The sequence below is a fragment of the Nerophis lumbriciformis genome, linkage group LG26 (assembly GCF_033978685.3).
Source record: "Nerophis lumbriciformis linkage group LG26, RoL_Nlum_v2.1, whole genome shotgun sequence".
Classification (NCBI taxonomy): domain Eukaryota; kingdom Metazoa; phylum Chordata; class Actinopteri; order Syngnathiformes; family Syngnathidae; genus Nerophis; species Nerophis lumbriciformis.
In genome coordinates, this window is record NC_084573.2 from 2,161,703 (window position 1) to 2,186,557 (window position 24,855).

The 24,855-nt window shown below is 42.8% G+C and overlaps 1 protein-coding gene across 1 annotated transcript in view; it reads right to left on the reverse strand.

The window, feature by feature from the left end:
- sptbn5 (spectrin, beta, non-erythrocytic 5) overlaps positions 1-24,855 on the reverse strand; it is a 55,369-nt gene that overhangs the window by 14,686 nt on the left and 15,828 nt on the right. Inside the window, exons 9-52 of the mRNA XM_061987678.2 lie at positions 14,303-14,436; positions 14,021-14,241; positions 13,808-13,946; positions 13,601-13,735; positions 13,433-13,521; positions 11,376-11,529; positions 11,088-11,291; positions 10,808-11,014; positions 10,605-10,740; positions 10,386-10,522; positions 10,108-10,317; positions 9,891-10,043; positions 9,684-9,814; positions 7,875-8,132; positions 7,722-7,797; positions 7,430-7,641; positions 7,054-7,297; positions 6,842-6,981; positions 6,676-6,775; positions 6,257-6,592; positions 6,102-6,191; positions 5,794-5,930; positions 5,531-5,717; positions 5,350-5,459; positions 5,176-5,266; positions 4,999-5,115; positions 4,770-4,927; positions 4,566-4,698; positions 4,335-4,480; positions 4,156-4,270; positions 3,920-4,030; positions 3,685-3,864; positions 3,418-3,621; positions 3,207-3,356; positions 3,041-3,145; positions 2,790-2,978; positions 2,569-2,724; positions 2,303-2,494; positions 2,143-2,238; positions 1,959-2,080; positions 1,768-1,882; positions 628-741; positions 437-558; positions 69-231 (exon numbers count right to left, since the gene is read on the reverse strand). Of these exons, the coding sequence (XP_061843662.1) occupies positions 69-231; positions 437-558; positions 628-741; positions 1,768-1,882; positions 1,959-2,080; positions 2,143-2,238; positions 2,303-2,494; positions 2,569-2,724; positions 2,790-2,978; positions 3,041-3,145; positions 3,207-3,356; positions 3,418-3,621; positions 3,685-3,864; positions 3,920-4,030; positions 4,156-4,270; positions 4,335-4,480; positions 4,566-4,698; positions 4,770-4,927; positions 4,999-5,115; positions 5,176-5,266; positions 5,350-5,459; positions 5,531-5,717; positions 5,794-5,930; positions 6,102-6,191; positions 6,257-6,592; positions 6,676-6,775; positions 6,842-6,981; positions 7,054-7,297; positions 7,430-7,641; positions 7,722-7,797; positions 7,875-8,132; positions 9,684-9,814; positions 9,891-10,043; positions 10,108-10,317; positions 10,386-10,522; positions 10,605-10,740; positions 10,808-11,014; positions 11,088-11,291; positions 11,376-11,529; positions 13,433-13,521; positions 13,601-13,735; positions 13,808-13,946; positions 14,021-14,241; positions 14,303-14,436 (6,719 nt within the window). The remainder of the gene's footprint in view (positions 1-68; positions 232-436; positions 559-627; positions 742-1,767; positions 1,883-1,958; positions 2,081-2,142; positions 2,239-2,302; positions 2,495-2,568; positions 2,725-2,789; positions 2,979-3,040; positions 3,146-3,206; positions 3,357-3,417; positions 3,622-3,684; positions 3,865-3,919; positions 4,031-4,155; positions 4,271-4,334; positions 4,481-4,565; positions 4,699-4,769; positions 4,928-4,998; positions 5,116-5,175; positions 5,267-5,349; positions 5,460-5,530; positions 5,718-5,793; positions 5,931-6,101; positions 6,192-6,256; positions 6,593-6,675; positions 6,776-6,841; positions 6,982-7,053; positions 7,298-7,429; positions 7,642-7,721; positions 7,798-7,874; positions 8,133-9,683; positions 9,815-9,890; positions 10,044-10,107; positions 10,318-10,385; positions 10,523-10,604; positions 10,741-10,807; positions 11,015-11,087; positions 11,292-11,375; positions 11,530-13,432; positions 13,522-13,600; positions 13,736-13,807; positions 13,947-14,020; positions 14,242-14,302; positions 14,437-24,855) is intronic.

Here is a 24,855-nt window from a genome sequence, read left to right on the forward strand (position 1 = left end):
GAAACGTAAAACGTGCGGTCCTGCAGAATCGATGATGATGTCGGTATAATGGGGGACAGCCAGACTACCTTACGGTCCTGGTGCTCCACAATGAGGCGGTCAGCCTCTGCTCGGGTCTTTGGGAGACCTTTCTCAGCCAGTTCACTGCTTTGTTTGAGGGTCCAGTCCAGCAGGAGGCGCTGATTCGCCTTAAAGAGGTGCAGCTGATGAGCCTCCTGAAGTTTTTGCTTCCTAAAACAAAAACATCTTCAATAGGTGCGACTGTAATTTTACCTCATTCCTGTGGGAATCCTGCCTGTGACTGAAGTATTAAGGAGTGGGACTATCCAGGACTAGCTGCACTGGTAGCATCAGAGAGCAGATAATACTGTATCATCTCTTTCGCTAGCTCTAGGTCCAGACCATAGACCTGACAAGAGGTCCAAAATCATCTCACCTGTTGTTCACCTCGTTGTCTAGATCTGTTAGAGCCTTGTGAAGCTTCTCCTGTTTGTCTTCCAGCTTCTTGCTCATCACAGACTGAAGCTTCAAGTGGTGGCGGACATCTTTGTCTAGAATCTGGAATGGGGACACATTTACGTCTTCGTTTCACTTCCTGTGACTGTGTGAGGAAGAGGATGCTCTTACCTGTGATTTCTCCTGAATGACCTTGGTCTCCCTCTCGGTCTCCTCGTGTCGCCTGATCAGGTTCTCCACGCTCTCAACATCCACACCACAACCCTGGTCCAGCAGAGGCATCAGCTGCACGGCGAGAAGAAGATGTTGACATCGATTAAGTTCTGAGTCGGAGTTGAACCGGTGTTGGCCGTTAAGTAGTTCTACACCACTTTCATGTTCCATTGTCCTTCGGAGCGACAGAGTGGTTACGCTTACGATCGGAAGATAGTAAGAAATTAGCACGCAAACTTGGACATATTCTGACACAACAATGACGGACACAGTTGTTCCTGCTGGCTATGCAGTTAAAATTCACAATGAGGTTATGAAGTCACTGTTTTCGTTTCATCTCTGGAGGTTGGGACAAGGTTGCACCACTCAAGCTAGTGTTGACTATAAGAGTAGTGCACAATATTATTTCTCACATGATCATAGGTTTACAATGAAACTATTCCAGTCTCAACCTCCTCAAGTCTAGACTAGCTTCCCTCAAGTCTAATCTAGTCTTCTAGTTTAGTCCTCCTCCAGTCTCATCCACCTCCAGTCTAGTCTGGCCTCCCACTAGGCTAGTTAATCCCCCAGTCTAGTCCTTCTCCGGTCTAGTCTAATATACACCAGTCTAGTCCTCCAGTCAAGTCTAGTCCATATTTCTGGTTGTCTTCCAGCTTAGCCCTCCTCCTGTTGCCTCCCTACTGTCTCAACATCCTCCATTATAGTGTACTCCTCAAATCTGGTCACCCTGTAGTCTAGTCAACTAGTCTAGTGCCCTTCTAGTCTCGTCAATTAAAAAAGTATAGTCTCCTTCCACTCCAGTGTAGGTCATTAGTCTTTTAGTCCTCTTCCAGTCTTGTCTACCAGTCCAGTTTCCCTCAATGTGACCCTCCTCCGGTTTAATTTATCTAGTTCAGTCCTCTATTCTAGCCTTCCTCCAGTCAAATCTAGTACTTGTAATCTAGTCCTCCTCCAGCATAGTATGGCCATTTAGTCCGGTCCTTGAGTCTAGTCCCTGAGCCTGGACTTTGAGTCCAGACCATGAATCTAGCCCTCTTCCAGTCTAGTCAATTCCAGTAGACTAGCACCTCCCAGTATTGACAAAGGTTGACAACTGACCTTCTCGTTGGCTCGGTCTCGGACCTCCTCCAGCTCTCTGATGAGCGCATGGACCACCAGCGCCATCTCCAGCTTCCTCTTGTAGACGTTAAGATCCACATGGAACTTAGTCCATCTACAGGGGACGATGGGCGGGACATTCATAGTGTTTCAGTAACAGCCTACCGGGCACCACAGGGGAGAGGCGGTACCTGTCGTTGAGTTGGCGTCTCCTCTGCCTGACGGTGTGGAGCTCGTCAGCGCTCTGTCTCTTCTCCAGTCGGGCGGCCAGCCGGTCGATTGCGGTGATGTGCGCGTCGTCTACTGTCACGCCCTGGGAATCAAACATACACTTTCCAACATCTACATGATCAAGATGAGCAGGAGCATTCTCACCTCGCTTCCTTTTCCCCGGAACTCGCTGAGTTTCTTCAAAAGCTCAAGTCCATGTTCATAGTCCTTCCCCACGTCTCCCACGTTGACCATCACTTCCTGATAAACGTGACATGCTGTCAACACCCAAAGTACACGCTAAGCGGATGTCTCCCAGTCCCACCTTGTGGCGAATCCAGGCCTCCACCTCCTCCACCTTCTGCAGGAACTCCAGGAAGTCTCTGCTGTCTTCCAGAAGTTTCCCTCGCGTGGCCACAGCCGTCTTCAGCTCCTCCCAGTGGCGCTCTAAAACCTGAGCGCTCCTCCTGGCCTCCTTGGACCTCGGGTGTTGAAGAGAGACTAGTTTTTCGCTGGCCTGAACGCATAGCAAATGAAGATCTTCACTCTCCTTCATCAACTGAACTGAGGCCGTGTCAAAGGTGACCTCACCTGCTGTACGCTACTGATGACCTCACCGTGCGCCAGGATCTCGGCCTCGAACACCTGATGCTTCTGCAGGAGCTTCATCTTGGTCTGCAGGTTGCTCAGGTCGGCTTTTCCGTCGTCGGACAGCTTGAGGGTGCGCTCACTCACCCACGCCTCCGCCTGCGAGACGAGTTGTCAAAAATGGAGACTCCGTAAGGACTATCTCTGATTGGGGTTGTCCTTACCTCGGCAACGTCTCGGTTGAAGATGCACAGCAGCCAGGAAAGTTCTAGCTCCTCCCTGCGTTCAACGGACAGCTCTTTGATCCTGTCACGCCTCTGCAGGAGGGCTTTGAATTTGCTTTGGACACGCCCACTTTTCTCTCTGCTGAGCTTCATCTTCAGTCGAGTGGCCAGGTCCTTCAGTGATGACAGCTGAGGGAGGTCCAAAGTTAACCCGAGGAACTCCTGAGCAATGTCATCATGTTGGAGCCAACCTTGTCCTCCTGGGAGGTGAGCAGCTTCTCAAAAGCTTCATGATGTTTGATCAAACCTTCCGTCTCGTCCGCCGTGTTTCCCAGACTGCTGTTCTTCAAGAGCACCTGCGGAGGAGAGCAAAGTTTGACCACAAACAATCCCTGCTTCTCTTAAAAGTTTTTGTACCTCCTGTGAGCTGCACGTCTTGTCCATGCTGCTGACGTCCCTGTAGAAGATCTGCTCCAGGTGGACGTTCTCCAGCCATCCTTGTTTTTGGTTCCACTTCTCCTCCAGCTTCTCTCGTTCGGTCTGCAAGGCCTCCAGCTTGTCCAGCACCTGCAGGGAGCACCAAGAAACACAGTCACAAGGACAAACATCTTGAAGTCCTCCCTTTTACCTCCTTCCTGTTGCTTCTGTCCTGCCGTTGTAGCTCCTCCCCCATGTCCAAGGCCTGCTGGTACACTTCCTGTCGGGCTTCCATCTCCGCCCACAGCTGCTGGTGCTGAGCTAGTTGGAGGTCGGCTGTTGCCACGTCGCTGATGCTCTCCTCGGCGGCCATGGAGACGATGAGCTGACTACACCACAACAGGTAGTCCTGCGCCTAAAGGTCACATGGTTGCCATGGGTACCATCTTCATTACCAAGTTATCACCCTCCTACTCACCGTGTTAAGAAACAGGTATCTCTGGCACGCTAGCTTTAGCTCCACCTCCCTTTGCTCAGTGTGAAAACGTAGCCCCTCCCACTGCTCAACCACTTCTTGCTGCACGTCCTGTAGACGGAGCTTCAACTGCGGCGAGCAGAGGTCCAGGATGCTGTCCACAGCATCCAGCTGCTCCTGAAGCTGAGAGCAGAAATCAAAGAGTGGTACACAAAACATAAATACAACTTCACAATACCTGTTGCTCGGTGGTGGCCAGTTCATGGAGGAGAGCCTCGTGTTTCCTGAGCTGGGACATCACTCCCCGCAAGTCCTTCGCTATGTCGTCTGGGATGCTCTTCTTCCGTTCCTACACAAACACACTCAAAGTCCTGCATGACTATTGTAACTCAAATCCCCGCTCGTCCCCCTTTCTCGATGGGTCTATATCCTACTATCAGCAAGTCCAAGGCACCCTGTGAGAGTGCAGTGTACCTGGATGCGTGTCAGAGCATCGTTCAGGTCTTGGCACAGGCGATGACATTCCTCCGCTCTGTGCAGTTGGCTCTTACGGTCCTTGGCCGCGGTCTTCACGTCCTCCCAGCATGCACTGCACAAAATAAATTGTATGTAAATTGTCGGAGGAGCTTCAGGGCCAGGGAAGCTGAGCGTACGTGAGCTGCTGCATCGCCTCCTTCACGGCGGCGCTCTGCGGGTGTTTGCTGGTGAATAGCCGGGCGGCGAGGTCGCCGCACATGTGCACTCGCTCTTCGGCCACCTCCAGCTGCTTGAGCAACGCTTCGAACCTCCTGCAGAGCAGCTGCAACATCACAGCAGGGCAGCGTCACTTCCACAACGTTCTTCTGAACGTCGTCATGACAACGGGACGGCAGAGAAGGCCTCACCTGAACCTGCTGGTAGTCACTACCCACATCCTGAGACTCTGCAGTCTGCCTGTGCTGGTGCAGCCACTCCTCCAACTCAGACACCTCCCGTCTGAACTCATGCATGAGCAGGACTTCTTTTAGCCTTTGACCTCTGACACAGTTGAGGGTGTTGGTGACATCATAAGCGCAAAGGTGACTCATCAAACGCTTGTTGGTGTTCACCTGAGCGTCGCCTGGTGTTGCAGCTGCTGGTTGACATTGCGCAGGCGGCTCAAAGGTTTTCTCAGCTCCTCCAGATCCCAGTTCTGAAGCGCCTGGTCCACCTGGTCCTCTAACTGGTCCAGCTCCACCTGCAGAACTTCCAGCTGTGCCTGCAGAACCTGGTGAGGGAGGAGAGTGAGAAGGACAGACACGTTTACACGGCCACAAAAGGGGAGGGCCATGGCACCACCTGATGCTTGCTGATGAGACTCTGCGTGGCCAGCTGGTCTTTGCCAAAGTCATCCAGGCTGACCATGTCCAAAGCCTCGCTGAGTCGGGCCTCCAGCTCAGAACAGTCCAACAGCAGCTGTGTCAGACACAGATGTTCTCATTCACACCGTTCACGCGACCAGAACCTCCTCCTCACCTGCTCGCGGGCGATGGCTTTGCTCAGGTGGGCTGCTCTCCTGTTGCACTCTTCCTCAAGTTCCGCCCACTCGTCACTCAGGTGTCTGCACCTGCAACGATAGCAGCACTTGGGACATTGGGGAGGAGCCTTAATCATTGGCCAGCTTCACATGTCACGTGATCAGTTGTGCACCTTTTAAGGATTTCCTCAGCATGTGATTGGCTAGACTTGGCCAGGTCCCGCCCCTTCTTTAGAATGTAGTTGAGGTGCTTAGAGTGGGCGTTCACCTCAGCCTGCAGCTCCTACAGAACCAGACACATCCTCAGACACCCGCTGTGGAACATCATAACGGACGGTAGAGGCGGAGCCACACCTTATGTTTTTGCATGAGGCTGACGGCGCCTGCCAAAGACTTGTCATATCCTGTAGACCCTCCAGCGGGTACATGTTCCGAAATCCAGCTGAGCTCCAGGTCCACGTCATGATAAAACTCAAAGAGCAGCACCAAAGCCTCCAGCTGAGCCCGCCGCCGATCCAGTGGCTTCTGAAGGGACTTGAACCTGTAGCGTCAACAGGAATGATCAGTTCTTGTAACAGTGCTGGTAGTGATGTCATGCGGTTCTGATTGACACGGACAGGCTCAGGTAGGTGTCAGTCTCCTGCAGGATACGGTACGAGTCAAAGTGGTTGGACGCCAGATGTTGGGCTCTGCCCACAATGGCGTTGATCTTCTCCGCCAGCTCCTTGGCATCCTGCTCCAGCTGTTGATGCTCCTTCAGGCACAAACATGGCCGTGAGAGAATGAACCGAGCTAACCAAAGGTCGAAGCAGTCTCTAAAGTGGTTGCCCGTCTTCTCATGCTTTTGTCCATAGACATTCAATTTTCAATCAGAGCCAAGGCCAAAGCTAGTGATTCCTCTAGAAGTGCCTCAGCGTCACCTCACCTTGAGCAGCTGTCGGCTGGAGCGGAGATCGTGCCCTTTGGCGGCGTTGGTGAGCATCCACTGAATAGACTCGATCTTTACCTTGGCGTCCTGCACACACGTGGTTGTGTCATTCAAAGGTCTGACATGTTGTTTTTGTCTTACTGGCCAGGCACCTTCAGAAGCTCCATCAGCTGCTCCTGTTGGCCCGCCTGCCTCAGCCTGGCGCCGCGGTCGGCCATCTTGTCCTGGAGACGCTTCCAGCGGCTGCTGAGTTGAGTCGACTTCCTGCCAATGCTCGCGCTGTTATCTCGCTCATCTGCGGGCATGTCACGCCCCAGCTGAACCAGCCTCTCCAGCCACACCTGGTGGGCCTGCATCTCGCGCTCGGCCGCCTCATGTCTCTTGAGCTTGGACAGGATGTTGGCGGGCTCACGGTACGATTCGTCCTCGGCCAACTTGATTTTCTCCTCCATCCACAACAACAACTCGTCTGCGTCCCTGTGGAACTCCTGCGGGAGGAATGGAACATGTGTCATTTTGCGATTGTGGCGTGGGTGCGCAAGTCAAAGATGGAGAAAGGTGATGGGATGACCTGATATTTTTTGGAGGCCAGCAGCCGACTTCGCCTCTCACTGATGCTCTCCTTCAACTTCCTGTTGTTCTTCTGGATGTTTATGTTCCTCTGCTGGATGCTGACACACACAAACACACACAAACGTCACACAAGTGCACTGTGATCTGTGTGCGAGTGCACTTACTGAATAGCAGCGTAATGTTCCTGGCTAATGAGCCCCTGGCTGCGCTTGGAGAACTGATCCACGCGCTGGTCCAAAGCCTTTAGGAGACCTTCCAGCTCCTCCTGCCGAGCCAGCAGACTATCCACTGCGTCCACCGAGTCCTTGACCCACCACAGTCCACATGGTTAGCGTTCACTTTGATGATGGACCAAACACACCCAACAAGTCCTCACCCCCACATCTTTGACCCTGAGTCGGGTTTGGTGTCCAGACAGCGCCGCCTCAATCCGGTCTCCCTCCTGGTTCAGTCTTTGTAGGTCCACTTGCTGGTCCAAACGCTGCTTCTTATTGGTCCACAGGTGCTTCAGCTCGGACCAATCAGCTTTCAGCTCGTCAATGACTTGTCGGACGTTGACTCTGGCAGATTTTCTGTCTGACCGATGCAGAGACTCGCTTAAAGTCTCCAACTCCTTCAGTCTGAAACATGTCCAACAGGAAGTCATCGTGTCCGTCAGTGTTGCCGTAATGAAATGACTCATCAATTTTATTGCCTATATAGTGTCATAAGGAGCACGTCCAGAACCCCAAACCAAGAGGACCACATCATACTTCCTCTGGTGCTCCTCCATTTCCAGCAAGATCTCCTTGTGCTCCTCTAGCAGGGCGACTGCGGAGCCCACGTCAGTCGCCACATCTTCCTGGAGGAGGCGGTCCTGGACGGCGGTCACCCAGCGCTGCAGCTCCTTGGCCTCCTGCTGGAAGCTGTGCAGCCGTTGGGCCTCATCCAGGAGGCGCTGATGATCAGCAGCCCGACTCTTCAGCTGAAGAAGAGCAGAACATCAGAAAGTTCCCCTGTGGGTCACGTCATCTCTGGTTCTTCTCAGGAATGAGAAAAACTCACCTGCTTCAAAAGTATCTCCAGACCTCGCACCTCTTCCATAATGGCCGCACTCTCTGCTGGACTGCAGTCTTGCTTCCTGTCATACAGGAAGTGAAAGTAAACACCACATGGCAAGACCACTATCAAGAATCCTCAGAACCATGTGACCCCTACATCTTGGCCACGCCCCTCAGGTAGGCAATCTTGCCCTCCAGCATCCTGATGTCTCGGACCACGTCAGCCTGGTTTTGCTGGTCGGTCAGCAGCGTGAACTTGCCACTGCCCACATGCACGTGCACGTTATCCAGCTGTTCCAACTGAGCCTGCAGCTGCATCCTGGCTTCCTGGCAGCTCTGCAGGAAGGAGCGCACATCGGCCGTGCTCAGCAGCTCACGCGCCTTCTCGTCCTTTCGACGCTGGATCCTGTCCCACCTGAGGTCACATGCATGCTCATGCTATACGCTGGAAAAGTACACCTGTGCTCTTGTCCTCAAGTTTAGTCTCGTCTACCAGTCTAGTCCTCCTCCAGTCTAATCTAATCCTACTTCAATTTAGTCTAGCCTACCAGTTTTCACCCTTCCAGTCTAGTCCACTCCACTATTTAAGGTAGTGTACTCCACGAGTCTAGTCTAGTCCACCAGTCGAGTTTTCCTCCAGTTTAGTATAGTCCACCGGTCTAGTCCCACTTCTGTCTCATCTACCAGTCTGGTCCTCCTCCAATCCATTAGTCTGGTCCTTCTTCAGTTTAGCCTTCCTCCAGTCTAGCTTTCCTTAAGTTTAGTCTAGTTCAGGGGTCCCCAACCTTTTTTGCACCACGGACCGGTTTAATGCAGGCATTATTTTCAGGCACCGGCTTTTCACTTGTGCCAGATAAATAGAGCAAAAATAAATGCATGAAAAATATAACTCCCTATAAGGCTGAATTAGTGGGAGCCCTGGTTTCTTTGCAATGAGATCCCCTAGCATCAACCTGCTGGGGACTGTAGATGGAAATCAGTCTTTGGCTACGATCTGTCACATTTATATATTTTATATGTTCATTAATGTGCATTGTATCATGTCACAAAGTTATAACAAATGCGTCACGGACCAGTGGTAGGGGACCACTAATCTGGTTCACTAGACTAGTTGTCCCCCAGTCTTGTCTTCCTCAAGTTTACTCCAGCTTCCATCCAGTCTAGTCTATTCTGCCAGTCTAATCCTCCTCCAGTCTAGTCGATAACACCAGTATTGCCCTCCTTCCGTCTTGTCTAGCCTCCCTCCAGTCTAGACATCCAATAGTCTACTGTACTCGCCAAATCTGGTCACCCTTTAGTCTAGTCTCGTCCACTAGTCTAGTGCTCTTCTAGTCTAGTCTATTCCAAAATCTAGTCTCCCTCCATTCCAGTGTAGGTGATTAGTCTATTTGCCCTCTTCCAGTCTCGTCTTTCTGTCCAGTTTCCTTCAATCTGGCCCTCTTCCAGTCTAGTTTAGTCCACCAGTCTAGCCTCTTTCCAGTCTAGTTGATAACACCAGTATTGCCCTCCTTCCGTCTTGTCTAGCCTCCCTCCAGTCTAGACATCCAATAGTCTACTGTACTCGCCAAATCTGGTCACCCTTTAGTCTAGTCTCGTCCACTAGTCTAGTGCTCTTCTAGTCTAGTCTATTCCAAAATCTAGTCTCCCTCCATTCCAGTGTAGGTGATTAGTCTATTTGCCCTCTTCCAGTCTCGTCTTTCTGTCCAGTTTCCCTCAATCTGGCCCTCTTCCAGTCTAGTTTAGTCCACCAGTCTAGCCTCTTTCCAGTCTAGTTAGTCTAGTACACAAGTCTAGATTTTCTCTACTCTAGTTCAGTCCTCTAGCTTCACTCCAGTCTAATCTAGTCTTGTAGTCTAGCCGTCCTCCAGCATAATATGGCTCTTCAGTCCAGTCCTGGAGTCTAGACCATGTGGTAGCCCTCTTCCAGTCTAGTCTATTTCACTAGACTAGCGCATTCCAGTGGTACCTGCTAGAAATGCTGGCATGGCGGGTCTGGACCTCTCTGTGTTTGCTGTGCCGGCTTTTGACCAGTTGCTGTGCCATTTTGCTGATGTCATCCAGCTGGCCACGCCCACTCATCAGCTCCGTCACAAAGTTCTGAAAGGTTCTTGTCATTGTTATTGTCTTGATCGTTGATGTGTGCGTGCTATGAAAGGGGAGCTCACATGCTGACCTCGTATTTGGCCTGCAAAACATCCATGTGGTCAGCCTGCATGTGGAAGGTGTTGAGGACGTTCTCCTTGTCCTCCATCCATGACTCAAACTCCTGGCAACTGTTGGAGAAGCGATGCAGGAGCAACACCTCCTCCAGAACCTTTAACTTGGACTGAAAGCACAAATTAAAGCAAAATAAGCCCTTGTTAGACAATTTCCTCCACTGCCCGGCTCACCTGGATCAAGCCGCACAGAGTCTTAAAGTCCTGGTCCAGCCGAGCCTGCGTCTGTTCCACGGTATCTCTCTGGTACTGAGGGTCTGGCAGCCATGTTGTTTGGATCTCAGCTGTGCCGCGGCGCATGGAGCGACTGTGCCTGGGACGGCTTAGCTTCTTGTTCTGTTTGTCTGCGGCGCCGTTGGTCGATGCGGGTGAGATGGGAGGAGCCTAATGGAAGAAGGATGTTAAGTACACCCACAAAGTTCTGATGAACATCTTTTGTGGGTCTAACTGACCAGCACTTGAAGCTCTGCCAGGTATGTCTTGGGGACGAGCTGCTGGTGTCCTCTAGCATCTCTGACCAAAACTCTGTCGTCATCCGGGTTGGTGCTGATGATGCTGACTGTTTCATTGCGATCCAAGGGAAACTGACCTAGAAGACCAAGTCCCAAAGAACAATTAGAACCAGGCTAGTTATAATGAACTTGTGGATCTTGTGTGTCAAGCTGAGGTACCTCGACTGTATCTAAAGCGAACCTTGGCCTTGGTTCCCTCGTTCGCAGAATCCCTTCCACTTTTGATCACTTCTGGACTTTCTTCATCATCAGATGAGTCGCTGTATTGGATCGCGTGACCAGGCCGGGGCTCCGCCTGCACAGACATCAAATCATCTGACGTTTGTAGTCTGCCATGGTGATAGATCCCAAACAGAACTCACGGTAAACTCAGTCAGCTGCGCCGTGTTCCTCGCCTGCTCCGACAGCCTCTTGATTTCTACTGTGTAGGCCGCCATTTCTTTGTCCAAGCGCAGGTGGCGCTGTAGCAGTGCCGCCGAGCTAAACTCATCCTTCCCGTAATCCTCACTGGTCAAAAGCGGCTTTTTGTCGCTCAGCCAAGAGTTAGCCTCGTCTACGTCTGCAAAGTACTGGACCCACAAACAGAAGCATGGTCCACCTGCTGGTTTCATCTAAATGTTGACGTGTGCGTGTGCTGCTCACCTGTTTGATGGCGGCTGCCGCCTGCAGTCTCTGACGATGTGAACTGGTCTCGGCACTCAGGTGAGTCCAGAGTTTCTTCAAGGTTCTGATCCACTTGTGGATGGTACGCAGGTTTGCTGGACTCTGCTTGGTGGAAAGGTCATGACCTCGACTCAGAAGGCGCTGATACACAAACTCCTGAGCTTGAAGCTCCGCCTCCAGCGCCTGCGGTCAGAGACACTCAACAATCAAGAAGCCACAGCCTTCAAGGTATTAGCTCATTCATCGTGTGGGTGCCTGCCCGTGCACCTTGTGCTTGTGCTGGGCCAGCTGCACGTGGTTCAGGTCTCGTCCCAACGTCGAAGCCTGCAGCTGCAGCCAGCGATCGCAAAGCCACGCCTCCAGGTCCTCACAGTCATGGAAGAATTCAAAGAGTCTGCGCTGAGCCTCCAGCAGGATCCGCCTGGATAAGCCCCGTGCAGGAAGTAGTACGCACAGAAAGTTGACCAAGGCACACAGGTTGACAAAGCCAAACAAGAAGTAGGCCAGCACACAGAGGACGTGGAATACCCCACACAGGAAGTAATGCAAGCCAAACAGGAAGGGAGCCAAGTCAAACAGGATGTAGGCCAGAGAAGACAGGAAGTAGACCAGCAAATACAGGAAGTCGACAAGGCCAAACAAGAAGTAATACGCACAGAAAGTAGACCAAGCCAAACAGGAAAAAGACCAGCACACACAGGAAGTAGACAAGCAAACACAGGAAGTCCACAAAGCCAAACAAGAAATAGTATACACAGAAAGTAGACAAAAGCCAAACAAAAAGTAGGCCAGCACACACAAAAAGTAGAATACCCAGCACAGGAAGTAGAACAAACCAAACAGGTGGTGAACCAGGCAAAACAGGAAGTAGACCAGCACACACAGGAAGTAGACCAGCAAATACACAAAGTCGACAAAGCCAAATAAGAGGTAGTACGCACAGAAAGTTGACAAAGCCAAATAAGTGCACACAGGAAGCAAAATACCCCGCACAGGAAGTAGAACAGGCGACAAAAGGAAGTAAGATACCCCACACAGGAAGTAGAACAAGCGAAAAAAGGAAGTAAATCAGGCCAAACAGGAAGTAGGTCAGCACACAGAAGAAGTAGAATGTCCGGCACAGAAAGTAGCCCAAGACAAACAGGAAGTAGGTCAGTACACACAAGAAGTAGGCCAGCACACACAGGAAGTAGCCCAAGGCAAACAGGAAGTAGGTCAGTACACACAGGAAGTAGCCCAAGGCAAACAGGAAGTAGGTCAGTACACACAAGAAGTAGGCCAGCACACACAGGAAGTAGCCCAAGGCAAACAGGAAGTAGGTCAGTACACACAGGAAGTAGCCCAAGGCAAACAGGAAGTAGGTCAGTACACACAGGAAGTAGCCCAAGGCAAACAGGAAGTAGGTCAGTACACACAGGAAGTAGCCCAAGGCAAACAGGAAGTAGGTCAGTACACACAAGAAGTAGACCAGCACACACAGGAAGTAGCCCAAGGCAAACAGGAAGTAGGTCAGTACACACAAGAAGTAGGCCAGCACACACAGGAAGTAGCCCAAGGCAAACAGGAAGTCGGTCAGTACACACAAGAAGTAGACCAGCACACACCGGAAGTAGCCCAAGGCAAACAGGAAGTCGGTCAGTACACACAAGAAGTAGGCCAGCACACACAGGAAGTAGCCCAAGGCAAACAGGAAGTAGGTCAGTACACACAAGAAGTAGGCCAGCACACACAGGAAGTAGCCCAAGGCAAACAGGAAGTAGGTCAGTACACACAAGTAGGCCAGCACACACAGGAAGTAGCCCAAGGCAAACAGGAAGTAGGTCAGTACACACAAGAAGTAGGCCAGCACACACAGGAAGTAGCCCGAGGCAAACAGGAAGTAGGTCAGTACACACAGGAAGTAGACCAGCAAAGTAAAATACCCCGCACAGGAAGTAGAACGGGCGAAAAAAATTAAGTAAGATACCCCACACAGGAAGTAGAACAAGAGAAAAAAGGAAGTAAACCAGGCCACACAGAAAGTAGGTCAGCACACACAAGAAGTAGAATGTCCGGCACAGGAAGTAGCCCGAGGCAAACAGGAAGTAGGCCAGCACACACAGGAAGTAGACCAGCAGAGTAAAATACCCCGCACAGGAAGTCGACCAAGCGAAAAAGGAAGTAAACAAGGTGAAACAGGAAGTAGGCCAGTATACACAGGAAGTAGAATGTCCAGCACAGGAAGTTGCCAAACAGGAAGAACGCCAGCGCGCACAGGAAGCAGACCAAGCCCAACAGGAAGTAGAGGAAGACAAGTTTTTACTGTAAATCAATTCAAAAAGCACCTGCTGCTGCTCTGCGCCATCAAAGATTTATATTGCGTTTCCAGCGCTCTCACTCGGCTCTGAATCTGCTGATCACCTCTGGTGTTTCCCTGAAAGAAGCAAGCAGTGAGTTTCTGACCAGCAACCCCCAGCCCAGCCCCCGCACCCCATAGACCAAGAAGGAGGTACTTTGAGCGCGGCGCCGCTGATGGCGCCGATCGTGTCGCCGTGCGCGGAGATTTGAGCTTGCAGGAGGTCGTGCTGGCGGAGGAGAGCCTCCACCTCCGTCAGCTGTTTGCCCAGCTCCGAGGAGGTGGCTCTGGCCTGCAAAACATGGAGGGTGGACTTCATACGCCAGCTTAAAGGTTTGCACGGGTGAGTCTTGTGCACACACACGTGGAGGTCTTTCAGCGCTTGGGAGACGATGGCGACGTCTCTCAGGATGCTGAGGGTGGACGCCACATCCCCCAGCAGCTCCCTCTGCTCCTGCAGCTGCAGCAGCAGCTCCCGCCAGCGCCCGTTGATGTTCTCCTCTCTGCAAAACATACACGGACTTGCCACTGCGCCGGTTCCAATTAGCGACCGGCGGGGGAGGGGGAGCGCCTGTACCTCCTGACGATGCGCTCCTTGCTGTGGTACTTTTCTCTCCTGATGGTGTCTGCCATGTCTTTGAGGGCGGAGAACCGAGGCTCCCTGGCCTGGGCGTCGGTGGCGAGGGCCTCCAGACGCCTCCTGGCCGCCTGGGCCTCTTCCAGGGTGCTCAGACCTCTGAAGTCCTGCCTGCGGATCAGGCGCAGCGTGTCCTCCAGGTAACCCTCCCTCAGGGCGGCCTACAGCAAAGCAGCCCGCCTGAACTTCGTCCTCAGTCTCGGATTTGATGTCCTTGCTTACCTTTCTCTCAAACTTTTGGGCCAGTTGCTCCAAGTTCTCCAGGCGCCGGAGCGCCTCCTGCAGGGCTTGTTCTCGCTCGTGCTCCGCTTTCTCCAAAAGACTCCAAGCCCTCTCGATGTCGCTGAGGGTTTTACCTTCACAAAGCGTCAGGCGGCCGGAAAGCCTTATGAGGACTCATCAATTTCTAATTGTGTGGAAGACTTCAAAAGCACGCATTTTTGCTCAAGTGATGAAGAGTCCGAGAGGAGTGGGAAGATTCAGGTCTTGGGTCGGTACAAGTGAAGTTGGCCCCCCGACCTTGTCAAAACCCCCCAAAACTTGTCCCATTCGTTTGTGCTGTTACGGTTTTTAAGTGAACGTTTTATGGTTTTTAAGTTATTAACGTGTAATGAACGTGTTATTAACCATACTTAGTCCCCCAACTATGTCAAAATAGCCCCGGACTTGTTCCATTCGTCTGTGCTGTTACGGTTTTTAAGTTATGAACGTTTTTTTAAGTTAACGTTTTATGGTTTTAAGTTATTAACGGTTTTTAAGTTATTAACGTTTTATGGTTTTTAAGTTATTAATGTGTAATGAAGGTGTTATTAACCATACTTAGTCCCCAACTACGTCAAAATTAGTCCCGGACTTGTTACATTTGTTTGTGCTGTTACGGTTTTTAAGTTATTAATGTTTTTTTAAGTTTTTAACGTTTTTTAAGTTAACAACGTTTTTTTAAGTTATTAACGTTTTTTTTAAAGTTTTTAACGTTTTTTAAGTTTTTAACGTTTTTTAAGTTATTAACGTTTTTTAAGTTATTAACGTTTTTTAAGTTTTAAAAAAAATTTAAGTTATTAACGTTTTTTAAGTTTTTAACGTTTTTTAAGTTAACGATTTTTACGTTTTTTAAGTTTTTAACGTTTTTTAAGTTTTTAACGTTTTTTAAGTTATTAACGTTTTTTAAGTTTTTAACGTTATTTAAGTTATTAACATTTATGGTTTTTAAGTTATTAACGGTTTTTAAGTGAATGTTTAATGGTTTTTAAGTTATTAACGTGTAATGAAGGTGTTATTAACCATACTTAGTCCCCAACTATGTCCAAATAGCCCCGGACTTGTTCCATTCGTCTGTGCTGTTACGGTTTTTAAGTTATGAATGTTTTTTAAGTTAACGTTTTATGGGTTTTAAGTTATTAACGGTTTTTAAGTTATTAACGTTTTATGGTTTTTAAGTTATTAACGTTTTATGGTTTTAAGTTATTAATGTTTTATGGTTTTTAAGTTATTAACGTTTTATGGTTTTTAAGTTATTAACGTTTTATGGTTTTTAAGTTATTAATGTGTAATGAACGTGTTATTAACCATACTTAGTCCCCAACTACGTCAAAATAGTCCCGGACTTGTTACATTTGTTTGTGCAGTTATGGTTTTTAAGTTATTAATGTTTTTGTAAGTTTTTAACGTTTTTTAAGTTATTAACGTTTTTTTAAGTTATTAACGTTTTTTTTTAAAGTTTTTAATGTTTTTTAAGTTTATAACGTTTTTTAAGTTATTAACGTTTTTTAAGTTAACGTTTTTTAAGTTTTTTTAAAAATTTAAGTTATTAACGTTTTTTAAGTTTTTAACGTTTTTTAAGTTAACGATTTTTAAGTTTTTTAAGTTTTTAACGTTTTTTAAGTTATTAACGTTTTTTAAGTTTTTAACGTTTTTTAAGTTATTAACGTTTTTTAAGTTTTTAACGTTATTTAAGTTATTAACATTTATGGTTTTTAAGTTATTAACGGTTTTTAAGTGAATGTTTAATGGTTTTTAAGGTATTAACGTGTAATGAAGGTGTTATTAACCATACTTAGTCCCCAACTATGTCAAAATAGCCCCGGACTTGTTCCATTCGTCTGTGCTGTTACGGTTTTTAAGTTATGAACGTTTTTTAAGTTAACGTTTTATGGGTTTTAAGTTATTAACGGTTTTTAAGTTATTAACGTTTTATGGTTTTTAAGTTATTAACGTTTTATGGTTTTTAAGTTATTAATGTGTAATGAACGTGTTATTAACGATACTTAGTCCCCAACTACGTCAAAATAGTGCCGGACTTGTTACATTTGTTTGTGCTGTTACGGTTTTTAAGTTATTAATGTTTTTGTAAGTTTTTAACGTTTTTAAGTTATTAATGTTTTTTTAAGTTTTTAACGTTTTTTAAGTTATTAACGTTTTTTTAAGTTATTAACGTTTTTTTTAAGTTTTTAACGTTTTTTAAGTTTTTAACGTTTTTTAAGTTATTAACGTTTTTTAAGTTTTTAAAAAAATTTAAGTTATTAACGTTTTTTAAGTTTTTAACGTTTTTTAAGTTATTAACGATTTTTACGTTTTTTAAGTTTTTAACGTTTTTTAAGTTATTAACGTTTTTTAAGTTTTTAACGTTTTTTAAGTTATTAACGTTTTTTAAGTTTTTAACGTTATTTAAGTTATTAACATTTATGGTTTTTAAGTTATTATCGGTTTTTAAGTGAATGTTTAATGGTTTTTAAGGTATTAACGTGTAATGAAGGTGTTATTAACCATACTTAGTCCCCAACTATGTCAAAATAGCCCCGGACTTGTTCCATTCGTCTGTGCTGTTACGGTTTTTAAGTTATGAACGTTTTTTAAGTTAACGTTTTATGGGTTTTAAGTTATTAACGGTTTTTAAGTTATTAACGTTTTATGGTTTTTAAGTTATTAACGTTTTATGGTTTTTAAGTTATTAACGTGTAATGAAGGTGTTATTAACCATACTTAGTCCCCAACTACGTCAAAATAGTCCCGGACTTGTTCCATTTGTTTGTCCTGTTACGGTTTTTAAGTTATTAATGTTTTTTTAAGTTTTTAACGTTTTTTAAGTTATTAATGTTTTTTTAAGTTTTTAACGTTTTTTAAGTTTTTATCGTTTTTTAAGTTTTTAACATTTTTTAAGTTATTAACGTTTTTTAAGTTTTTAACATTTTTTAAGTTATTAACGTTTTTTAAGTTTTTAACGTTATTTAAGTTATTAACGTTTTTTAAGTTTTTAACGTTTTTTAAGTTATTAACGTTTTTTATGTTTTTAACGTTATTTAAGTTTTTAACGTTTTTTAAGTTTTTAACGTTATTTAAGTTATTAACGTTTTTTAAGTTTTTAACGTTTTTTAAGTTATTAACATTTATGGTTTTTAAGTTATTAACGTTTTTTAAGTTATTAACGTTTTATGGTTTTTAAGTTATTAACGTTTTATGGTTTTTAAGGTATTAACGTGTAATGAAGGTGTTATTAACCATACTTAGTCCCCAACTATGTCAAAATAGCCCCGGACTTGTTCCATTCGTTTGTGCTGTTACGGTTTTTAAGTTATTAATGGTTTTTAAGTTATTAACAGTATTTAAGTTAACGTTTTATGGTTTTTAAGTTATTAATGTGTAATGAAGGTGTTATTAACCATACTTAGTCCCCAACTACGTCAAAATAGTCCCGGACTTGTTCCATTTGTTTGTGCTGTTACGGTTTTTAAGTTATTAATGTTTTTTTTAAGTTTTTAAAGTTTTTTAAGTTATTAATGTTTTTTTAAGTTTTTAACGTTTTTTAAGTTTTTATCGTTTTTTAAGTTTTTAACGTTTTTTAAGTTATTAACGTTTTTTAAGTTTTTAACATTTTTTAAGTTATTAACGTTTTTTAAGTTTTTAACGTTATTTAAGTTATTAACGTTTTTTAAGTTTTTAACGTTATTTAAGTTATTAACGTTTTTTAAGTTTTTAACGTTATTTAAGTTATTAACGTTTTTTAAGTTTTTAACGTTTTTTAAGTTAAACGTTTTTTAAGTTTTTAACGTTATTTAAGTTATTAACGTTTTTTAAGTTTTTAACGTTATTTAAGTTATTAACGTTTTTTAAGTTTTTAACGTTTTTTAAGTTATTAACATTTATGGTTTTTAAGTTATTAACGTTTTTTAAGTTATTAACGTTTTATGGTTTTTAAGTTATTAACGTTTTATGGTTTTTAAGGTATTAACGTGTAATGAAGGTGTTATTAACCATACTTAGTCCCCAACTATGTCAAAATAGCCCCGGACTTGTTCCATTCGTTTGTGCTGTTACGGTTTTTAAGTTATTAACGGTTTTTAAGTTATTAACGTTTTATGGTTTTTAAGGTATTAACGTGTAATGAAGGTGTTATTAACCATACTTAGTCCCCAACTATGTCAAAATAGCCCCGGACTTGTTCCATTCGTTTGTGCTGTTATGGTTTTTAAGCTATTAATGGTTTTTAAGTTATTAACAGTATTTAAGTTAACGTTTTATGGTTTTTAAGTTATTAACGGTTTTTAAGTTATTATCGTTTTATGGTTTTAAGTTATTAATGTTTTATGGTTTTTAAGTTATTAACGTGTAATGAAGGTGTTATTAATCATACTTAGTCCCCAACTATGTCAAAATAGCCCCGGACTTGTTCCATTCGTTTGTGCTGTTATGGTTTTTAAGCTATTAATGGTTTTTAAGTTATTAACAGTATTTAAGTTAACGTTTTATGGTTTTTAAGTTATTAACGGTTTTTAAGTTATTATCGTTTTATGGTTTTAAGTTATTAATGTTTTATGGTTTTTAAGTTATTAATGTTTTATGGTTTTTAAGTTATTAACGTGTAATGAAGGTGTTATTAATCATACTTAGTCCCCAACTATGTCAAAATAGCCCCGGACTTGTTCCATTCGTTTGTGCTGTTACGGTTTTTAGGTTATTAACGGTTTTTAAGTTATTAACATTTTATGGTTTTAAGTTATTAATGTTTTTTAAGTTTTTAACGTTTTTTAAGTTATTAACGTTTTTTTAAGTTTTTAACGTTATTTAAGTTATTAACGTTTTTTAAGTTTTTAACGTTATTTAAGTTATTAACATTTATGGTTTTTAAGTTATTAACGTTTTATGGTTTTTAAGTTATTAACGTGTAATGAAGGTGTTATTAACCATACTTAGTTCCCAACTATGTCAAAATAGCCCCGGACTTGTTCCATTTGTTTGTGCTGTTATGGTTTTAAGGTTATTAACGGTTTTTAAGTTATTAACATTTTATGGTTTTAAGTTATTAATGTTTTTTAAGTTTTTAACGTTTTTTAAGTTATTAACTTTTTTTTAAGTTTTTAACGTTATTTAAGTTATTAACGTTTTTTAAGTTTTTAACGTTATTTAAGTTATTAACATTTATGGTTTTTAAGTTATTAACGGTTTTTAAGTGAATGTTTAATGGTTTTTAAGTTATTAACGTGTAATGAAGGTGTTATTAACCATACTTAGTCCCCAACTATGTCAAAATAGCCCCGGACTTGTTCCATTCGTTTGTGCTGTTATGGGTTTTAAGTTATTAACGGTATTTAAGTTAACGTTTTATGGTTTTTAAGTTATTAACGATTTTTAAGTTATTAACGTTTTATGGTTTTTAAGTGAACGTTTTATGGTTTTTAAGTTATTAACGTGTAATGAAGGTGTTATTAATCATACTTAGTCCCCAACTATGTCAAAATAGTCCCGGACTTGTTCCATTTGTTTGTGCTGTTACGGTTTTTAAGTTATTGTTTTTTAAGTTATTAACGTTTTATGGTTTTAAGTTATTCATGTTTTATGGTTTTTAAGTTATTAACATTTTATGGTTTTTAAGTTATTAATGTGTAATGAAGGTGTTATTAACCATACTTAGTCCCCAACTATGTCAAAATAGCCCCGGACTTGTTCCATTCGTTTGTGCTGTTACGGTTTTTAAGTTATTAATGTTTTTTAAGTTAACGGTTTTTAAGTTATTAACGGTTTTTAAGTTATTAACGGTTTTTAAGTTATTAACGGTTTTTAAGTTAACATTTTATGGTTTTAAGTTATTAATGTTTTATGGTTTTTAAGTTATTAATGTTTTATGGTTTTTAAGTTATTAACGTTTTATGGTTTTTAAGTTATTAACGTGTAATGAAGGTGTTATTAACCATACTTAGTCCCCAACTATGTCAAAATAGCCCCGGACTTGTTCCATTTGTTTGTGCTGTTACGGTTTTTAAGTTATTAATGTTTTTTAAGTTGTTAATGTTTTTTAAGTTTTTAACGTTTTTTAAGTTATTAACATTTACGGTTTTTAAGTTATTAACGTTTTATGGTTTTTAAGTTATTAACGTGTAATGAAGGTGTTATTAACCATACTTAGTCCCCAACTATGTCAAAATAGCCCCGGACTTGTTCCATTTGTTTGTGCTGTTACGGTTTTTAAGTTATTAATGTTTTTTAAGTTGTTAATGTTTTTTAAGTTTTTAACGTTTTTTAAGTTATTAACATTTACGGTTTTTAAGTTATTAACGTTTTATGGTTTTTAAGTTATTAACGTGTAATGAAGGTGTTATTAACCATACTTAGTCTCCAACTATGTCAAAATAGCCCCGGACTTGTTCCATTTGTTTGTGCTGTTACGGTTTTTAAGTTATTAATGTTTTTTAAGTTGTTAATGTTTTTTAAGTTTTTAACGTTTTTTAAGTTATTAACATTTACGGTTTTTAAGTTATTAACGTTTTATGGTTTTTAAGTTATTAACGTGTAATGAAGGTGTTATTAACCATACTTAGTCTCCAACTATGTCAAAATAGCCCCGGACTTGTTCCATTTGTTTGTGCTGTTACGGTTTTTAAGTTATTAATGTTTTTTAAGTTGTTAATGTTTTTTAAGTTTTTAACGTTTTTTAAGTTATTAACATTTACGGTTTTTAAGTTATTAACGTTTTATGGTTTTTAAGTTATTAACGTGTAATGAAGGTGTTATTAACCATACTTAGTCTCCAACTATGTCAAAATAGCCCCGGACTTGTTCCATTTGTTTGTGCTGTTACGGTTTTTAAGTTATTAATGTTTTTTAAGTTGTTAATGTTTTTTAAGTTTTTAACGTTTTTTAAGTTATTAACATTTACGGTTTTTAAGTTATTAACGTTTTATGGTTTTTAAGTTATTAACGTTTTATGGTTTTTAAGTTATTAACGTGTAATGAAGGTGTTATTAACCATACTTAGTCCCCAACTATGTCAAAATAGCCCCGGACTTCAATCAATCAATCAATCAATGTTTATTTATATAGCCCTAAATCACAAGTGTCTCAAAGGGCTGCACAAGCCACAACGACATCCTCGGTACAAAGCCCACATACGGGCAAGGAAAAACTCACCCCAGTGGGACGTCGATGTGAATGACTATGAGAAACCTTGGAGAGGACCGCATATGTGGGTAACCCCCCCCCTCTAGGGGAGACCGAAAGCAATGGATGTCGAGTGGGTCTGACATAATATTGTGAGAGTCCAGTCCATAGTGGATCCAACATAATAGTAAGAGTCCAGTCCATAGTGGGGCCAGCAGGACACCATCCCGAGCGGAGACGGGTCAGCAGCGTAGAGACTTGTTCCATTCGTTTGTGCTGTTACGGTTTTTAAGTTATTAACGGTTTTTAAGTTAACATTTTATGGTTTTAAGTTATTAATGTTTTATGTTTTTTAAGTTATTAACGTTTTATGGTTTTTAAGTTATTAACGTGTAATGAAGGTGTTATTAACCATACTTAGTCCCCAACTACGTCAAAATAGCCCCGGACTTGTTCAATTTGTTTGTGCTGTTACGGTTTTTAGGTTATTAATGTTTTTTAAGTTGTTAACGTTTTTTAAGTTTTTAACGTGTAATGAAGGTGTTATTAACCATACTTAGTCTCCAACTATGTCAAAATAGCCCCGGACTTGTTCCATTCGTCTGTGCTGTTACGGTTTTTAAGTTATTAACCGTTTTTAAGTTATTAACGTTTTATGGTTTTTAAGTTAACGTTTTATGGTTTTTAAGTTATTAACGTGTAATGAAGGTGTTATTAACCATACTTAGTCCCCAACTATGTCAAAATAGCCCCGGACTTGTTCCATTCGTTTGTGCTGTTACGGTTTTTAATTTATTAATGTTTTTTAAGTTATTAACGTTTTTTAAGTTATTAAAGTTTTTTAAGTTTTTAACGTTTTTTAAGTTATTAACATTTATGGTTTTTAAGTTATTAACGTTTTATGGTTTTTAAGTAATTAACGTGTAATAAACGTGTTATTAATCATACTTAGTCCCCAACTATGTCAAAATAGCCCCGGACTTGTTCCATTCGTTTGTGCTGTTACGGTTTTTAAGTTATTAACGTTTTTTAAGTTAACGGTTTTTAAGTTATTAACATTTTATGGTTTTAAGTTATTAATGTTTTATGGTTTTTAAGTTATTAACGTGTAATGAAGGTGTTATTAACCATACTTAGTCCCCAACTATGTCAAAATAGCCCCGGACTTGTTCCATTTGTTTGTGCTGTTACGGTTTTTAAGTTATTAATGTTTTTTTAAGTTTTTAACGTTTTTTAAGTTATTAACGTTTTTTAAGTTTTTAACGTTTAAGTTTTTAACGTTTTTTAAGTTATTAACATTTATGGTTTTTAAGTTATTAACGTTTTTTAAGTTATTAACGTTTTTTAAGTTTTTAACGTTTTTTAAGTTATTAACATTTATGTTTTTTAAGTTATTAACGTTTTATGGTTTTTAAGTTATTAACGTGTAATGAAGGTGTTATTAACCATACTTAGTCCCCAACTATGTCAAAATAGCCCCGGACTTGTTCCATTTGTTTGTGCTGTTACGGTTTTTAAGTTATTAATGTTTTTTTAAGTTTTTAACGTTTTTTAAGTTATTAACGTTTTTTAAGTTTTTAACGTTTAAGTTTTTAACGTTTTTTAAGTTATTAACATTTATGGTTTTTAAGTTATTAACGTTTTTTAAGTTATTAACGTTTTTTAAGTTTTTAACGTTTTTTAAGTTATTAACATTTATGTTTTTTAAGTTATTAACGTTTTATGGTTTTTAAGTTATTAACGTGTAATGAAGGTGTTATTAACCATACTTAGTCCCCAACTATGTCAAAATAGCCCCGGACTTGTTCCATTCGTTTGTGCTGTTACGGTTTTTAAGTTATTAACGGTTTTTAAGTTATTAACGTTTTATGGTTTTTAAGTTAACGTTTTATGGTTTTTGAGTTATTAACGTGTAATGAAGGTGTTATTAATCATACTTAGTCCCCAACTATGTCAAAATAGCCCCGGACTTGTTCCATTTGTTTGTGCTGTTATGGTTTTTAAGTTATTAACGTTTTTTAAGTTATTAACGTTTTTTAAGTTAGTAACGTTTTATGGTTTTTAAGTTATTAACATGTAATGAAGGTGTTATTAATCATACTTAGTCCCCAACTATGTCAAAATAGCCCCGGACTTGTTCCATTTGTTTGTGCTGTTACGGTTTTTAAGTTATTAATGGTTTTTAAGTTATTAACGGTTTTTAAGTTAACGTTTTATGGTTTTTAAGGTATTAACGTGTTATTAACCATACTTAGTCCCCAACTATGTCAAAATAGCCCCGGACTTGTTCCATTCGTTTGTGCTGTTATGGTTTTTAAGTTATTAACGTTTTTTAAGTTATTAACGTTTTTTAAGTTATTAACGTTTTATGGTTTTTAAGTTATTAACGTCTCCTCTCTGAGCTGCCACCTTAACGTGGTAGAGGAGTTTGCGTGTCCCAATGATCCTAGGAGCTATGTTGTCCGGGGGTTTCTATGCCCCCTGGTAGGGTCTCCCAAGGCAAACTGGTCCTAGGTGAGGGATCAGACAAAGAGCAGCTCGAAGACCTCTATGAAGAACACGAACAAGGAACCCAGATTTCCCTCGCCCGGACGCGGGTCACCGGGGCCCTCCTCTGGAGCCAGGCCCGGAGGTGTGGCACGATGGCGAGCGCCTGGTGGCCGGGCCTGTCCCCATGGGGCCCGGCCGGGCACAGCCCGAAGAGGCAACGTGGGTCCCCCCTCCAATGGGCTCACCACCCATAGCAGGGGCCATAGAGGTCGGGTGCAGTGTGAGCTGGGCGGCAGCCGAGGGCAGGGCACTTGGCGGTCCGATCCTCGGCTACATAAGCTAGCTCTTGGGACGTGGAACGTCACCTCGCTGGGGGGGAAGGAGCCTGAGCTAGTGCGTGAGGTGGAGAAGTTCCGGCTAGATATAGTCGGACTCACTTCGACGCACAGCAAGGGCTCTGGAACCAGTTCTCTTGACAGGGGCTGGACTCTCTTCCACTCTGGCGTTGCCGGCATTGAGAGGCGACGGGCTGGGGTGGCAATTCTTGTTTCCCCTCGGCTCAAAGCCTGCACGTTGGAGTTCAACCCGGTGGACGAGAGGGTAGCCTCCCTCCGCCTTCGGGTGGGGGGACGGGTCCTGACTGTTGTTTGCGCTTACGCGCCCAACGGCAGTTCAGATTACCCACCCTTTTTGGATTCACTCGAGGGAGTACTGGAGAGTGCTCCCCCGGGTGATTCCCTCGTTCTACTGGGGGACTTCAACGCTCATGTTGGCAACGACAGTGAAACCTGGAGAGGCGTGATTGGGAAGAATGGCCGCCCGGATCTGAACCCGAGTGGTGTTTTGTTATTGGACTTTTGTGCTCGTCACGGATTGTCAATAACAAACACCATGTTCAAACATAAGGGTGTCCATAT